The sequence below is a fragment of the Rhinolophus sinicus genome, linkage group LG04 (genome assembly GCF_036562045.2).
Source record: "Rhinolophus sinicus isolate RSC01 linkage group LG04, ASM3656204v1, whole genome shotgun sequence".
NCBI lineage: Eukaryota > Metazoa > Chordata > Mammalia > Chiroptera > Rhinolophidae > Rhinolophus > Rhinolophus sinicus.
The window spans coordinates 45,912,264-45,925,483 of record NC_133754.1 but is presented as its reverse complement, the minus strand read 5'-3'; the positions used below and the strand labels follow the sequence as shown (position 1 = coordinate 45,925,483).

The 13,220-nt window shown below is 35.6% G+C and overlaps 1 protein-coding gene across 5 annotated transcripts in view; it reads left to right on the top strand.

Moving 5' to 3' along the window:
- Positions 1-13,220, top strand: part of NALCN (sodium leak channel, non-selective) — a 294,832-nt gene that overhangs the window by 119,839 nt on the left and 161,773 nt on the right. For all 5 annotated transcript variants that reach the window (XM_074329502.1, XM_074329503.1, XM_074329499.1 and 2 more), the window contains one exon: positions 8,383-8,514. In XM_074329502.1, coding sequence (XP_074185603.1) covers positions 8,383-8,514 — 132 coding nt within the window. The remainder of the gene's footprint in view (positions 1-8,382; positions 8,515-13,220) is intronic.

Below are 13,220 nucleotides of genomic sequence, written 5' to 3'. Positions count from 1 at the left end.
TGTTGAAACTACTGTTTGCAACATTGTAGGAACTCAGGACTGACGTCTATGAACACAAGAAACACGAAGCTAAAAATAATGCTAGTGTTTTTAGTTTTCTTCCTATGCTATTCTTCTTCCAGATACCAGGGAGCATGATAGAAAACTACTGTGGAAGAACTAATACTTTGATTTTCATTATTATCCATATCCAGCAAAGTAAGCAAGGTCATCACTTTATTATTGAGAAGCAAAGATTTTAGCATTTTCATCCCTGATTTTTTTTTTTTCAAATGTCAATGATGAACTCCTGTAGGGACATTGACTTCTTAATCCTTAAATTATAGTCTAGCTAATCCGAAGGTTTTGTACTTGTCTTCATTTACTTCTCTCCCACTAATCCATAAATGTATGGCCACGAAGTGTGAAAAAACAGGAGAGATAGTAAATAGTTTTCTGTAAGATATTTCAAATTGTGAGATTCATTACAGCATTGTACATGTTGTTCTTAATTGAAGCTTTCATAAATAAAAGACATTGTGGCTTAAATCAATTCAAGACAGACAATTATATTAGACAGGTAATAGAAAAAGCTCCATGTTGATTATTCCTTCAACTGATACACCCAGACTATTGCTCCAAGGAGGTGCTAGAGAGCCGGAGCATCTTAGTAGGGAGCAGTGGTGTGCTTGCAAATGTTTAAATGTTCAGCAATTATCTTGAAGTGCAGGAGTCCTCATTAGTAGCATTTGCTAATTTTCATGGCCAATTTTAGGTTAACAATATAGTATTACTGAACATGAAATAGGGGAAAGTTGTACACAATTGCAGCTCCAGCGCACCACAGGTGGGTCCAACTGTATGCTCCACCACCTTCAATCAGAGATGTCATATGTATACATGCATACACACACATATACACACACGCGTATTATAAAATTTTCCTTGAGAAAACTGTTATCTTTTGATGACCCTATCTGAAGCACATATTTTCCAAGGCCACTTTAGAGGGAAAGAGAGAGAGAGAAAGTTTGGGAAAGGAATGCCCTTTCTTAATCACCCCTTCCAAAATGACACATCATTTCCATTTCTATTCCATTGATGAGAACCACTGATATTACCCCATTTTGATGCTAATAGGCTGAATAATGTAACTTAGCTCTGTGCCCAGGATGAGAAAGCGGGCTTGGTGGGTATATTAGTATATATTAGTTAGCTTCTGCTCAACAACAAACCACTCTAAAACTTATAAAACAGACTAATTTTTGTTCATAAATTTGTAAGTCAGCTGAATAACCCTGCTAGTCTGAGCCAATCTCAGCTGATCAGGACTAGGCTCACTTTTGCATCCACAAGCAGCCAGCATTATCATCTAGCTAGCTCATCAGCTAGCGTCTATCCTGGGGCATGGCCGAGGGTTGGGGTCAAGGGGATGATGGGCTCCGTGGCCACCGTACAACTGGCCAGACTTGAGTGTTAACGTGGTAGCTCAGGGTTCCACAAGCTGCAAGAGTAAACTGCAACTCACAAATTTTTTTTTTAAGTCTTTACTTACATCACCTTTGTATTGTCTCACCAAAACAAGTCACATGGCTAAGAGTCAGAGAGAGAGGGTACTGCATACAGGGAGGTGGGTTCCATTTCACACAATTTCAGGCTCTGCCACACATGCTAAAAGTAGTTTGAAAAATCACTAGCGTAGTATAATAATCCTTCCAAGCAGTGATTCTTTTCCACTAGTCATGTATTTCTTCTCATTAAAATCTAGTTTGTGTTGTAGAGTCAGGAGTTAGTGGTTGAAAGATATTAGTAACAGTAATAAGTATCTGTGTGGGAATTTATGATTTAACATCTAGCCTTACTTTTACAGAGTAGAGTGAAAGAGATACTCCTGTTGGCCAAAATATGAAAATGTGTTACTAAACTCCTCTTCCTTCTTCCTACAATTTGACTTCCACATGTTTGGGATTCTCTAACCCAGTTCACTCTCCGGAAAAGAGAGCTTTATAGTGGGCAGGGTTTTCATGGGTATCATAGACTCCCAGTGCCTTTATAGGAAGACCTGTGGATTGTCTTCTACCTTCTGGCTCTCCGAGGACATGCCAGGGGCAGGCAGATGGGAAGACAGAATTTCTAAAGACATTTGCTAGTTCTGTTCTCTTTTCAGTATTGATATAAATATATTTCCTTTTCAACACCAATTCTTTATGTTGGGCAGAATTATTTTGTATATTGATTGAAGTAATGAATATCCAGATATCTAATAAGGAAGTGAAAGATGCACCACTCGCAAATGGGAGCTGTGTTTCGGATTTTAGGCACTTGGTCTTTTACATTTTGTTCTTGTTCTTAGGCTCGTGGCTATTGTGCAAGATGGTTTCTAAGAATCTCATCTTGTATTTGCATTGTTCTCCAAATACATTTATGTTGAAAGCTAGTTAAAACACAACTTTTCATACAGCTGATACAATGTCCAGTACATGACATTTGTTTACCAAGGTAGGATATTTTATTCACCGAAGTAGCAATTTAAAGAAAGATTTGATTTCAGAGCTGTACTAGTCATTATCCTGTTTTACGATTTTCATGTGTTGGATGTTTACCTGCAGACACTTCATCATCTCTAAGGCACTATTTTATAGGCAAAATTACTAAACAAATTAATAGAAAGAGCTCCTATGAAGTCCTTAAGGATTTATACCACTAACAATGGCATCGCTTAAGACCTTTTTGAAAGTCTATAAATTTTCACGGTCCCTTTCAAGATTAGTTATCTCTTCCACTTGATATCTCGTGTTACCTTCTTACCTACCCCATAAGAAACTAATTGCATCTCTACTTTGCACTTGAAAGTACTCAAAGTGTTTTCAAATATAGTAATAGCAAGAGTTATGGGACACAAGATGCCTGCTATGGGCTATACTGTATACTAAATAGTTTCATTTATATTTATGTTACAATCTAGAGACAGAAATGCTATCACATCTATGTCCCGTATAAGAAAACTGAGTCACAGAGAGGTTAAATTGTGCACAGTGTCTAGATCTGAACTCAGCTCAGCCTGTCTCTTCAACATTGATATTCTTTTACACCATGGTGATCTTATACCCTCTGTATGGAACAAGTTATCTTCAGCTTTCAAATATAGGGTTCCCAAATGTATACCCTCTATTTAATCACTTGGTGAAGGAGCTGCTTCTTATTCTTCTTTAATATGTGGAGCAGCGTCAGATACATTTTGAGGGCCAATAGAAGGCGAGGGAGTAGAACCTGCTTTGGACTCAAAATATCTGAGGCTACCTTCTAACTCTATGAGCTTGGAAATCTACTTATCCTTGCCTGCTTCTCCTTACATGAAAGGGAATAACAGAAATACTTATCTCATAGGGTTGTTAAAGATTAATTGAAAGTTTTACATTAACATGCAATATGCTTAGAATGAAGCATGGCACAAACCAAGCACTCAAATATTAACTCTAATTTTGATAATACATCTCACTGGTGTCAATTTGAATTGAGTGAGGATCCCTATCCATGTCTGATGTAGACTTCACAGTTTCTTGAGAACATTCCTTTCACAGTCGGACTCAGAACTAATATAAAGAAAAGTGACCTCTTGCTCTTCTCTTTGAGGTTGGACTCAGTATCACTGCTCCAGACCTTTTGTCTCATTATATGTTCTGAAACAATGTAAGATGAAAACCTTGGTCAGTATAATGAGTTTACATGTACTGATAAATTTTACAGAGACCCTCCTGGCAAGTCACCTTGAGTGGAAGGAGCCCTTTGGGCAGGTAGAATTTTGTAGCATCAGGCACTTATGTATAATCATACTTCATAGAAATGATTTGAGCTGGTATATGTCAAAATCATGAATAATGCTTGTGTAAATTCCCTATTGCTGCTATAACAAATTATCACAAACTTAGTGCCTTAAAACAACAGAAATGTATTACTGTTCAGCAGGTCCAAAATGGATTTCACTGGATCAGCAAGGCTGCATTACTTCTGGAGATTCTAGAGAAGAGACTTTCCTTGCCTTTCCAGATTCTAGAGGCCGTCTGCATTCTTAGGCTTTATGAAAGAGCCTGGGATGGTACCTTTTTAATATCCCACACACACACCCACAATGGTTGAAAAACAAACACATAATTTTGTTTTTATGAAGCCAACCTGGTTTAGTTGATTTTTTATCTTGGAGTTAGAGATGGGGGAAGGTAGGCATCCATTTCCATGATGGTGTATCCTAATATATTACCACAATATTCCAGCCAGTATTTGTTCTATTCTATTCAGTCGTTATAGACTTTTAAAATCATGAAATTGTGAGTTTGTAAAAAATGTTATAGGTCACCCCGTGTAACCTGCTACTCAAGGAGTACCCTCTACAACACAGCCTCTCAAACTTTAATATGCATATTAACCTTGTGAAAGAAGCAGATTCTGATTTAGTAGGTCTGGGATGGGGCCTGAGATCCTGCATTTTTAATAACTCTCAGGGAACTGCTGGTCTAGAAACCACACTTTTAGTAACTAGGTTCCTGAGCATTCCTGACAGATATTGCTGCCTTAGGGATGATTCTATTGTAGTCTCTTCTTCGCATCTTGGTAATTCTGTCACATATAGAAATCAGTCATTCTTGGATCACAACCAAACACATATATAAAACTTCTCTGATTTTTTTAAAAAATATAAACCAAAATAACATTGTAATTGAAGGGAAAATTGAATAGGAATACAGGATCTGAGGAGTCTTACATTAAATATGTGTGTGTGTGTGTGTGTGTGCACGCGCGTGTGTGTGTTTATATCGCTATATGAATTCTACATATTAAATAATACAATTGAGAAAATCTCAAGTTATATAATACTATTTTGTGGCACTGACTCCACTTTACCATATTTCCTTTACATTAATTTTCATAAGAAAATTAAAAATTGAAGGCTATAGAGGAGCTCCCCTCTAGTTGCCAGGTAGGATGCTGCCCGATTCATGAATCGCTCAGTGAAGCCAATTAGATTTTCAAGTTTACTTGGTTGAATTGTTTTTTTAGTTATTATTCCTATTGTTCTTCTAAATCCCCTCGTGGCTCATCCATATTTAATGCCTTCATCTTTCCCCTGCATTTATTTTCACGTTGGTCCACATATTCCTGTCATTATCTTCTCATCTTGCTTCACTTCGTTTTTCTTTATACTGCACATATTACTACCTGAATATTATTTATACTTTATTTTGGCTTCTCATAACTAGAAGGCAGGGCTTTTGATTACTGTTGATTTCCCAATACTCAGAACAATGTGTGGTACACTATAGGCTCTCAGTAACAGTTTAAATGGAAACAAAAGATTTAAGGGTATAAATTTTTACTGTCCTGTAGATACAAGCATGAGTCTGAATGTAATGTTGCCAGCCCTTCTGCATTAAGGAAACCAATAGCCAGTTTCAAACATTGATTGAATTGAATTCAATTGAAGTGATCCATGTCACTATGTCTAACTTTAAAGGTAGAGTTACTGGTTTTAATATTTAACTTTCGTTACCGCATATACTGATCACTTTAATTCTTATTTAATATTTGAAAGTTATTACTTTGGAAAAAGCTAAGCAATGGTGATTATAGTGTATTAAAATCCATTGTAAGTGATTATTTTAATAACTCTACCAACAGGGACACATAGACATTCAGACAAAAAACGACCTAATTATAATGACAGCACCAAAATGAAGCTGTGACAGTTACAGAACCAATTTTAAAGTTTTTTGACAGCCATGCTTAAAAGCTTTGTTTGGACCTTTCAGTAATAACAGTTTACTTAAGGCATAAACCCACAGCTAAGGAAAATAGAAAGAGAAAGTTGTGGCTTTTGTGTCATGCAGATAAAGTGGAAATCAGTTGAAATGTTTTTAATAGAACATTATAATGAAGAGTATAGAAAAGGAATAATAGTTATGAAATTTAACTCTCACGATGCAAGAAAGATTAAATAACAATGAAAATTCTAATGAGAATAGACACTTGCCAACTGATTTGCTTATTTATGTTATGAAGGTCAGTAGTTCCTGCAAGTAAATCAATGTGAATTTAAATATGTTGATTGGCAGTTTGGGAATTTGATTTTGTATTACCTCTAAAAGAAAGTCAAAGGCAAATGGATGTAAGAATGCACCAATAGCCATGGTGACGCAAAACCTTATTAAATAATCTGCTTTTCCAATGGCTCTGTCATCCATCTCTCAGATTATTAGACTGTATCTCACTTGGTTGTAGATTCCATGAAATATACAACATAATTAATTCTTTGACCTTGGGAAATTAATTTCTCATTTCTGAACAGAAAAATACCTGATTCACAAAATGGCACTTATTTTTACTGCATGTCTTGATAGAACACTCATAATATGTAAGTGCTGTTCTAAGCACTTTACAAATATTTACTTATTTAAAATTGATAACCTTTGGAAGATCCACTATTATCTTCACTTTATGAATGAGAAAACTGAGGTACAGAAAGACTTAAGTAACTTTCCAAAGGACACAACGCTCATAAGTAGTGGGGTTTCAGCTCCACACAACTTTTCTCAGAGCCCATGTTGTTAATGAATGAGCACTGCAGGGCGATGGCAGCCACATGAAATCATATGTGGATCCATAGAGACAGCACTCAGAGGCCCGTATTTTTGTCTTTCCCACTCTCAGGTTCTGCTTTAGTTAGCTTCTTTTAGTTGCAAAGATGGAAGAAGTCTCAGTTCAGATCAGATGCTAAGGATACATGGCCCAAGACCTGAGAAGAATTGCGGGCTCAGTAAGGGGTTGCATGGTGGCACTAGTCACAGGGCAGTGGGCACCCAGGGATGTGACTCAGTGGTTTGTTGTTATTTGCTCAGCTTCTTTCCATAGGTCAGCTTCTCACCTCCTTTTATTGCCCAGGGTGCCTGTTTATTCAACCTGTTCTCTCTCCTTTTATATATTCTCTACCCCACAACAGACAGTGGGACCTGGAATGGACTTTAAACAGACTTGGTTGGGTACAGAACCCACCTCTGCTGTGTACTTGCTGTGTGACCTCAGACAAATGACTTGATCTCTCTGAACTCACTGGAAAAGTGACTAATGTATCTCACCATGTAGGACTATGGTGGATATAAAAGAGATAAAATAAACAACATACTTATAGTATGACCTGGAATATAGTAAGCATCCAATACATAGCAGCTATTATAATAATAGTCATTATTTTTGAATGCCTGATTATCTCACTCAATGTAAGCAATAGTTTTGGACCAGCCTTGGGTCCAAATTATGATTACACCTTCAAAACTTATGTGACAGTGAGAAAGTTATTTAACATCCCTGCATCTCAGTTTCTTTCTTCATAAAATTAACTTTCTAGGACTGTTATGACATGAAATGAGTTAATTTATGTAAAGTGCCTACAACAGCTTCAGGCACACAGTAAGTATACATATAGACATCAGTTATTATTAGTTGTAGTTTAATTTTCAATAAATTATTGATGCAGAGTGTATTCAATTATGTGATATAAATAAGTTCTGAAGATCTACTATACAGCCTAATGCCTATAGCTAGCAATATTGTATTATATATACACTTAAAATTTGTTATGAGGATAGATCTTGTGTTAAGTGTTCTTACCACTGATACTACTACTACTAATAATAATAGTAATAATAATAATAATAATGAAGGGGCAGGAGGACACTTTGGGAGTTGATGGGTATGTTTATGACCTTGATGGTGGTGATAGTTACATGGGTGTATACTTATCCCCAAACTCATTGAGTTGTATACATTCAATATGTACAGCTTTTTTTTAACTTTATGTCAATCATACCTCAATAAAGTGGTTTTAAAAATAATTTATTATAAGAGCAATTTAAATAAATAAATAAATAATTTATGGAAGTGATAAAGTAAAAATAAATAGATCTTAGGTTTCTCCCACTTTTCCAGTTTTATGATTATCTCTAAAACATTTTCATCTGCAGTAGCTCTTTCTGTTAACAGAGTAAAGTAATACTTGTTTTGTGGTGTCAGCTTTTAAAAATCATTTTTCCATATAGTTAGTATTAAGGATGAAAACTACCTAACTACACAATGAAAATTAAGATACAAGCTCTACACAAGTTAGGTGAAATATATTTTCCATTTTTAACCCAAAGTCTCTGACACTGTCTCCTCAGTCATTTTTGAGCTGCCCCCAAAGCAAAGATTACTTTGCTGTTAGGCAGTGACTGATGTTCATCGAGTTCTCTTAAAAGCACTGCTCTTTACGGCAGCACATCACAAAGATGGCGCGGGTTCAGGTCTAAGCACCTAATTGCGTTTTACTGCAAAGTTTCTTTCTTTCCTAAGAGCTCGTCTGTTTTGCCTCCTCAGCAAATGATGCGGTCATCAGTCTTCCACATGTTCATCCTGAGCATGGTGACTGTGGATGTCATAGTAGCTGCTAGCAACTATCACAAAGGAGAGAGCTTCCGAAGGCAATATGACGAGTTCTATCTTGCAGAGGTAAGCTGCCCACTGGGGTGAAGGTCAAGATGGACCTCGGCTAGTGCCTTTTATAAATGTGAAAATTGATTTCAATTTGTTAATTACTTCAGTCAGAACAAAGCTTAAGTGTTGCCCTTGATCACTCTGTGGCCTGATTCATTTCCTGTCTCCATGGGCCTGAGGATCTTTCCCACAGGGTGTTGCATTGCCAAAGTCACCCTTTGCTCTGGGTATTTCTCTTGCCAAAGTGCTGTTTTCCTATCCACCTCTCATTTTCTCTCCTTGTGTCATGTTGCATTAGACTGTTTCCCACTAAGTGTAAGAAAGCACAGATTGAGAAGATTGTAAACAAGCAAGTCAGCTCAACAATACCAAGGACAGGACTGGAGAGAAATTGAAACTGATAATACGATCATTTCTGTACTAGAAACTAAGCTGTTACAACCTGCACTAACGGTGTCAAGCCAGGAACAGCTAGAGTTAGTGATTAAATAAGCATCTTCTAGCACCCTACATATCAACTAGAGTTTTAAAATAGTACCTCTTATTGATTCAGTAACTTTGTTAATTGATTTTTAAATATTTTTAATAATTTCCAGAGATGACTTTTTTCCATTGTGAAAAACTATTTCTAAAATATATCTCAGAATTCAATGGTTAAGTATTTACAAAAAAATTGATTGACATATAGCTCTTTAGAAACCCATTCATAATATAAGTGAGGTATAAATATACTAAATCCAATATATGAAAAAGTAAACTTAAAAAGCAGAAAAATTACAATTTGTTTATTTTTATTACAAAAGCATTTTTTCACATAAAAAAATCAATTTGCCATAAAGTTGAGTTCTCTTGGGTAAAGAATTCTCTCAGTGCATTTAAAAATGGATTTGGTTAATAAAATTTCTATCCACCCATATATAAACTTTTCAGAAAAAGTAGCATACACCTATTGAATATAAACATCTAAGTGGGTATCAACATTTTTAAGAAGTCACTTATGAATTCTCCTCTTCTTTCCTGTAACAAAGTATCATTAGTACTAAACTTTCACTGAAGTAGACTTTGTGATGTGGTGCTACCTAATTGCTTCATGGTATATGGAGCTTACAGTTTAGCAAGAAATATAGACAATAAATAATAACAAGTTTTTTATGCTATGGAGAACCAATTACAGGGGCTTATGAAGAAGTTATATCGAGTCTAACATCTGGTATAATTTTGCTGCAAAACCAGCACACAAAGAATGGATTGTCATTAAAAGCAGAGGGAAACATGGACCAATAGTAATATTTACAGGTGAATTTCTAATGCAAAGATTGGATGTTGAAGAAATCACTATCAAGTTATTTCTATCTGCCCTGTGAAGTAGGAAGCAAGGTCTACATCCAGCCTGATGATGAAGTAATAAAATGGGAATATTGTGGAGAAAAGAGAGAAGTGGGTACCACCTGTGGAAAATGAAAAAAAAAAAACTAATTTAAAGATGCATCAAATGTGATGCTAAAGATCCCGTCGAATTTTGAGACTCAAAATTTATAGTGATACCAATTTAGATGGGTCTGTGACTTTTTTTAGGCCTTACATAAAGGAGAGAAAGGCAACATTTAGATTGATCCAGCTTTAGAGTTTTTTCAGGTAGAGCTGAGAGACAAGGGATGAGGGAGTATGGGTGGCTGGCAGAGGAGTTCAAATGATGACGCTGTAGTCAGGGTTGGATATGAAAAGAAGTGAAAATAAAAGGAGGATGAAAGAACAAAATGAAGTTACCAAGTGTCTAAATGGTCAAAGAACAGGTATAGTTGAAGTGATGAAATAAGAGAGCTAGAAGCTAAGATTGTGATCAGAGTGGGAGCCAGGATTTAGAATTTTAGAATAATTTTGGGTAACTAAATACCAAATCTATAGTATTATAATGATGTGTGGGGCTTAGGCACAAGGATGGAGTCGAGACAAAAATGGCAAGGAACTATTAAGCTAAGGTGTTGGCTGAGCCTTCACAATAACATTCAAGTCATTCCGCGTGAGGCTAGTTCTTGGGGAAAGAGTGTAGGCAGGAACATGTGGGAGGAACTGATGGAGATTTTAATCAAAGGCTGCCACAGGGAGAGTGTTGTAAGAGGATGTTTTAACCTGATGGAATACATCTCAAAGGAGTGTTGAGGAGTAATGGATGAGCATCTTTCCCTCATCCACATGTTATCCTGCAGGGGCCATATGGAACATTGGAGCCTGGGCATCCTCTTCTGAAAAGGACTGTAGGGAAAGTTACGCATTTGGAACAGAATCAGTTGAGGCAAGGACACAGGAAGCAGATTCTGTGAGCAGAGGCTGAGAATGTAGAAGAAATTGGTTAACATGGAACAAGAGACCAAAAGGTTAGTTAAAGGCTCTGGGTGGAATGAGCTGAGAAGATAGGCGAGGTAGAAGTGGTATACAATAGTATTAGAAATGGAGGTTAATGGGCTGATGACAAAAATGCCTAGGAATGAAAAGCAGAAATAGCTATACGTGATTGAGATTATGCCTCTCTGGAAGGAACAATCTGTATCTGCTCCTGAGGAAGTCCTGGATTACATTCACTTGGCTTTTGTAATCCAGTCCGGTAGGTACTCAGTCATACTAAATCAATCCTGTAGTATAAAGACATATTTGTATGCCATCCACGGGGCACAGAATCCTCCAGTAAATTGTACCTACTTTGTTCACATACAAAAGTCACTCTCTTTTCTAATGTGTTTATGTGTATTAGCTGACTTAATGGTCATGCTGTAAGAGATTCCACCAAAATTTATAATTTAATATTGTCGAGTTCATTGATACTACTTAAGTGCATTAGTAGAGTCCAGTGGCAGTAGATAAATCCTTGTCATTTTTCTTTTCTGTATATAGCGTTAATTTGTTTTCTAATTGAAAAAAGCAGACATGGGATTATATAGCAGAATCTAGCATATATTGTGTCTGTTAATTGGTGTTGCCTTCTCAAACCACTGGAAGTGAATTTGATTTTAATAAACTGGGTAGTAGAGGTTTAGTTCACTTAATTATGTAGACATCACTATATTTTTGAACTACCAAAATATTCAGAATTTGTGCCACTCCTATTGATTGATTTTGGGTGTCTGACTTTTCCAAAGATGGTTGGTTATTCAAATTACGTTATCACTTATTGTATCAGAAACTTGAGCAGGAGCCAAAGTGATTTGTTCCAAATGAGGGTGGATAAGTCATTTAATCAAACTTCGTTTTTTATAAAATACTCTCTCTTTTTAAAAGACTGTAAAGATGGTTTGAGTTTCAGCAAGTTGGTTAAGAAACTTCTCCTTGAAGAGCCAGATAGTAAAGATTTTAAGCTTTTCAGGCCACATCCTCTCTGTCTCAACTCTACCACTGCTGTGCAAAAGTGAGTGTGGTCTCAAAATGGTTGTATTCCAGTGAAATCTTATTTACGAAAATAAGCTGTGAGCTCCATCTTGGTTTAAGCTGTAGAAACATAGTAGGTCAACTAACATCCCCTTGTGTTACATTTAAATATAGTAATACTAATAACAATAATAGCTGCCAATTTTATGGAGGTTCTATTATGTTGCCAAGTGCTTTAAAGGAATTCATTATCTTATTGAATCCTCAAAATGGCTGTAATAACAGCAATTCAAGTTTATGGACTATAATGATACAGAATTTGAGTATGATGTAATATTTTGGAAAGTTTCTTTTCAAAAAAGATTGCAAAAGGCCATGAGCTTTTAGAGGACTAATTTCTTGATTTTCCACATATTCCAGAATAAATTATTTTGAAAATCCAAAATAAACCACTCAACCCATTAAGAGTCAACTTGCAGTCTAAAAAACATCCTTTAAGCATAAATTAAGCTGCTTAGCTTCTGTTGTGAAGCTGGGGACTTTTGTTACTTTGGATTAATTAACCTAAAATTAGAATCAGTTGAAAAACAGGAAAAACTTTGTTTTTTATGCTATGCATAAATATAAAAAGGTGAAGATTTACTTTCCTTTGTAAGTTTTCATTTTGATGTAAGATAATACATTATTATTATTATACATAAAATCACATTTTTATAAAGAACATAATTATATTTTAAAATGTATATTCTCGTTTTTAATAAATAAGAAAACTTGAATAATACTTTTCTATTGTTATATAAAATATATAAATATATTTGTTTATAGACTAGACTGTACATTTAACAGAAATTAAGCAGCACATTGTTATGCATAGATTAACAATTTTAACAAAATTCCTCTTTTAAGAAACTCACAAATTGATGGGAGAACTAGAACAACGAAACAAGCAGTTCTAGCAGCATAGTTCTAACAGGTGTCTCTGCCGCATTTCTCAGCAAGAGACAGGTTTAATTTACCTTGCTTAGAACTCCAGGATGTCTCTGTAGTTTCCTATTTTTTCTATGACTACTATGTGTTAAACTTTCAGAAAGTATGGGCTCCTTTTGCCATCTTGCAGAAAGTCATTTTTTCTAGAAAAGTAATTTCTGTGTTCTTCTGAAGACATTTGGTTTTATGATATTTGTTAAAATGAAAGAGCCATTTATTTTCATTTGAACAAAATCTGACACCCATATTTCAGCTCATTAATCACAAAAAATGACCAAATTAAGAAAGTAACTCATCTTGCCATAGCAACAGTCTTTCATATTACCATTAAGTTTAATTTCATTTTCTGGGAAACCCTTAAATAAGTTTCTTCT